The sequence below is a fragment of the Microtus ochrogaster genome, chromosome 1 (assembly GCF_000317375.1).
Source record: "Microtus ochrogaster isolate Prairie Vole_2 chromosome 1, MicOch1.0, whole genome shotgun sequence".
Classification (NCBI taxonomy): Eukaryota; Metazoa; Chordata; class Mammalia; order Rodentia; family Cricetidae; genus Microtus; species Microtus ochrogaster.
The window spans coordinates 107,334,249-107,339,577 of record NC_022009.1 but is presented as its reverse complement, the minus strand read 5'-3'; the positions used below and the strand labels follow the sequence as shown (position 1 = coordinate 107,339,577).

The window sequence follows — 5,329 nt, the reverse complement described above, 5'->3', positions numbered from 1 at the left end:
TAGATAGATAGATAGATAGATAGATAGATAGATAGATAGATAGATAGATAGATAGATAGATAGATGAGATAGATGGATGAGAGATAGAGAGATAGGGATGGATGGGTGGATGATGGGGTGGCTAGAATGGGAGGATTTAGAGGGGAACAAGCAGGTAAAGAGGGCTGTAGGAAAGAATAAGGGGAGTGAAGCTAAAATTACGGGGCATTTGAGGGATAGTGCAGAAATCTAACACAGTAGAAACTTCCCAAAATATACAAATGCATCAATTCTTCCTGAATGAAATCTCCAAATACTGGCAGAGACAGAGTCCAACTGCCCAGATGAAGCTTCCAGTACCGGGATTGGGTTACATTTAATTGAGCTGTTGGCCAAAAGAATCCCCACAGGAATCCCCAAATAGCCCAGAGTATTGCCAAGACTATGGGCTGCCCTCTACAAACTGACAGAAAGGCCCCAGCTGAAGACACCTACACAACTCACTGACCATGGAGATGTTGAGCTGGTGCCCACATAGACCCTTCATCCCTATGCTCTAGCGTCTTTGGGTACAGTACTCTGCAGGCTTCCAAAAAGAGAAATAGAAATACAAACCCAGTCACAAACCTTTGATCTATAAAAGTAAATACTACCTGCAAGACATGCTAGAGCAATGGTGGCACAAATTTGTGGAGTGATCAACAGATGATTGATTTGACTTAAGACCCAATGTACAAGATAGAACATACACCCATCACTATATAGCCCAGGGACTTAGGGTAAAGCCAAATGCTGGTCTAAGGGGGGAAAAAAGACAAAAAAAAATATAGATATATAATGATTCCTAATGATATTCTTCTATACTCATAGATCAGTGTCTTGTTCAGCCATCGTCAGAGAGAGATGCTTTCTCCTGCAGCAGATGGGAATACAGAGACACAGCCAGACATTATGTAATGAGTTAAGAGACCTTGAAACACCTAGACCTAAATGGGAGGTCTCCATCAAATCCCTCTCCTCAGAGCTCAGGGAACCCCGGGGAAGTTGAGGAAGAAAAGGTTTAAGAGCCAGAGAGGATGGAGGACACAAGAAAAGAAAGCCCTCTAAATCAAAACGAGCAAAGCTCCTGTAACTCAGGACCAAAGCAGCACAGTCCTCTCCATTTATATAATGGACGGCTTCCAGGTTAGTGTTTTTATGGGATTCTGGAGTGGGTCTGATTCTTGTGCCTTTTCCTTCTATTGGTTTATCTTGTCTAACTTTGATGTGATTAATTTTTGTTTTATCTTAATTTTTTATTTATTTTATTATTAAAAAGAACAACAAATGGATGAAATCCTAGGCACTAGGATAAAGATTTAACAGCTGAAGTACCCCACCCCACCTGCTGGGAAAGGGAACCCATCGTTTCCAATGGAGTAACTGACACTGGGTATTTCAACCATTCCAGGGCAGACCTCATGTTCAATAGCTGACCAACACCTAACGACTCCAGTTTTCTTGTGTACTTTTGATTATAGTTTGGTGGGGGCTTTTTGTTTTGTTTTGTTTTTGGTTGCTGTTTTATTTTCTTGGTTTTGGGTTTTTGGGTTTTTGAGAAATAATTTAAAGTTGGGTGGATAGGGAGGGGGAGAGGGGAAGAATGTGATCAAGATACATTTAAATTTTAAAATAGCTTTAAAAAATAAAAACATAATAAAGAAAAAATTGACTGGCACATAAATGCTTCTGCTTACAAATGACACCCTCAGTTCTAAGAATTCATTAGCCGAAGCAAAGCACTTACACAGAATTGATAAGGTGTAACATGAGGTAGAATACTTTTGACATGCCTAGATGAAACAAGAAATATCTGGGATGGGCAAGATAGCTCCGTGTGTAAAGGTGCTTGCTGCCAAGTCTGATGACCCGAGTTTGATACCCAGGAAGCACATAGTGGAAGGAGAGAACCAACTCTCAACATCTGATCTGACTTCTACACACATGCCCGGCACACATGTACACACTTAATTAAATAAGTATGATAAAAAACGAATAAAAGTACTTACTGGTAGGCTAGTCATACTCCATATGAATATTACTAAATATTGAATGCCTATAGCTGTTTACTGGCCACGTCTTTTCTATTCTAGGTCTTGGGATTGTTTTATTCTCGTAGAACAACTTGCAAATGTACAAGTAAACAGACTACAAATAATGAATGTCCAAATGACACATGTATCCCTTTGTAACCTACACTATATCTAATAAACACCCGAGGAACTGCTGCATAAAACCTAAAAAAAGTGGGAAGGTTATTGCTTATAGACCAGATTTGACTTTATGGTGTTGATGGCAGAGTATGACAGAGAACAGGGCACCTGATACAGGCTTCCTCTCCTCCTCCTTCTCCCCTACAGGAGAAAACTCACCCTACAACTTTAAAATTAGCATAGCATGTCACAATCATCCCTATCATTTTACTACTCACAAACTGTGTTGGTTTGAATGAGAAGGGCCCTCAAAGGCTCATATATTTGAATGTTTGCTTTCCAGTTGGAGGGATTGTTTGGGTAGGATTAGGAAGTGTGTCACTGTGAGTGGGCTCTGAGATTTCAGAAGCCCACAGGAAGCCCGCTCTGTCTCTTGGCCTGTACCTTAGGATCAGATCGGTGCTGCTCTACTGCTGGAGCAGCCACGCATGTCTACCTGCTGCCACGCTCCCCACTATGACAATGACATCCCCCGGAAACTGTAAGCAAGCCCTCAATAAATGCTTGCTTTCTCAGTTGCCTTGGCCATATGCTTCATCACAGCATGAGTTACATCCTACAGAAGACTTACTACGACACAAACTCTTGCCAGCGTGCCTACCTTTGGATACTCATAACCAACATATTTACGTTAAACTGTTTGAAACCCCACTTGATAAAAACTTAGTAGCCTTGTCCTTTCTAGTACCTTACTAACTCAAGATGCACATAATGCAGAAATGACCATCAAGCATCAGTGAACTAAGTTCCCAGGTCCAAAGCAAACCCAATTCTAGAATAGAGATGAGCACCTCTGCTTCATTAGTACATGTGCCTGAGTTTTAACACTAAATGTGCATCAGTGTGAATGTTTCTAACTGCTATACTGCACATGATAGATCGTGATAATTATAGATGACAGGGAGTACTGATATGGGATAAGCTCCGTGATATTTTAAGACAAAGGGGGCACAAAGGGGACTTACTGACCATTTCCTTTCTTTTTCATGGTTTCTAACCTCAAACTTGTGATATTCCTTCCTCATCCCCTACCCTACACCTCTGAGCTCTGGGATTACAGGTATATGACATTACACTTGGCACAGAATAACTTTCATATCCCATCATTTCTTTAAAATATACATGAACATATATATCTGAATGTACATACACTTTGTACCTTTAAAACATAAGAAATTGATGAATGTTGCTACAGAATATAGGCAAAAGACGTGCTTTCATTTTATGCTTTCTTCCCCCGACTTCCTAAAAATGTGTACATGTGTACTTTCTAAGGAAACAGAAAAATTAGTACTCTCATGATGGACTCGGTGGGTAAGGGTCTTGTTGCCAAGCCCGACAACCTGAGCTGATGCCGAGAAACCACATGGCAGGAGAACCGACTTCTACAGATTGTCTTCTGACCTCCATGTGTGAGCCACAGCACACACCACCCACCTAAACATTCAATAAACAAATGTTTAAAACAACAACAAAAATCTTCAAAAAGTCAAATAGAGAAATAGCCAAAGGAAAAACAATTTACTAAAATATGAACAACTGACAAATTTGGCAAAAAACACATAAATGCATCCCTAATAAAAAAAATAGATGTAACCAATAACAAAAAAATATCATTTTTAGTTTATTAATCTGGCAAAAATTCAAAGGCCCTTTTACAGTCAATACCAATAAAGGTGAATAACTTTACTGATGGATGAATAAATTATCAGTGTTTATAAAAGTAAGAGTGAGCACAGTTTGGGACCAGACAGTCACTGCCCTCGGGACACCAGAAGTGTGCCACAGGAACCTAGCGCATGCGCTCTGGAGTCAGAGTACTTCTGTTCAACTCTACTTCCCACACACTACCAGGTTGCTTTCTTTTTAAAATATTTATTTTTATTTTAAGTGTATGGGTGTTTTGCCTGCATGTATAACTGTACATGCCTGGTGCCTGTGGAGGCCAGAAGGAGGCATCAGATCCCCTGGAACTGGAGTTACAGACATGGCTGCAGGTGGTGCTGGAACTCTAACTTGGATCCAGTGTCCTTATCTGAGCAGCCATCTCTCCAGCCCCTAAAGATTTCTTACTTTCTGGACTTAAGTTTCTTTACTTATAAAATAGACATGATAGCAACATACACTTCATATTTTGTTGTAAGAATAATATATTCTGTAAATTTATAATAAAGAACTTTCTTAACTTGAAGGCAAAAATAAATTTAAAATGTCTTTATTTATTTATATAGGAAATTCTGTTATCTATTTTAAAAAAATGTCTGTCAATTTGTCAAGCTCATCTTAAAGAAACCATCTCTCTTTATCACATACTGACATGATACAGGATGTAGATGTCAAAGTCAACTTGATAGACATCATTAAATAATCACATATGCAGTCTTGGATAAACAGTTAACAATACAGACTGATGTTAAAGGTGGGCATGTAGAGATTCCATCAACACCATGGGATTAACAAACATGTTTCCTGCCAACAAATTGCTTTCTGTGAATCTTCACACTCCCAATTCCAAGTCTTCAAGCTCCTGGAGAAGGGCTGTCTCTTTTTGAATTTTCTCCAACTACAAACATTTCAAACAATAAAGTTATTAAATAAAAAATAATTATTGGATCTGTAACCTAACAGTATGAAGGACAAAATTTAGAGATGGAATATTCTTACACTTTATCAGACCCACTGCATAGAGCTGTCATACTGTCATTCCAGCTCAAGATTCCCTGCATCTGCTTGTGCTTCAAAGTACTGAGAACAAGGGGAGGGAGACGGCAAGCAGGACAGCGCAACAGACAGGGGAGCCCACCATTTACCTACAGCTGTCATTACTTTGTATTACAGAGACTCCACTAGGATACCCCTTAGGACCGTGACTCATTCACTGTGATCTAGGGCAGCTTCTCCTACCACAGACAAAACTTTAAGAGTAGCAGAAAGAAATTTAAAAAGTATTAAAAGGAGCCGGGCGGTGGTGGCGCACGCCTTTAATCCCAGCACTCGGGAGGCAGAGGCAGGCGGATCCCTGTGAGTTTGAGACCAGCCTGGTCTACAAGAGCTAGTTCCAGGACAGGCTCCAAAACCACAGAGAAACCCTGTCTCGA

The 5,329-nt window shown here is 40.0% G+C and overlaps 1 protein-coding gene across 1 annotated transcript in view; it reads right to left on the bottom strand.

Moving 5' to 3' along the window:
- Positions 1-3,815: 3,815 nt before the first annotated feature.
- The window catches only part of Eif2a (eukaryotic translation initiation factor 2A), a 27,402-nt gene continuing 25,888 nt past the window's right edge, over positions 3,816-5,329 (bottom strand). The window contains exon 13 of the mRNA XM_026778895.1: positions 3,816-4,794. Within this exon, the coding sequence (XP_026634696.1) occupies positions 4,729-4,794 (66 nt within the window). The 3' untranslated portion in view covers positions 3,816-4,728. The remainder of the gene's footprint in view (positions 4,795-5,329) is intronic.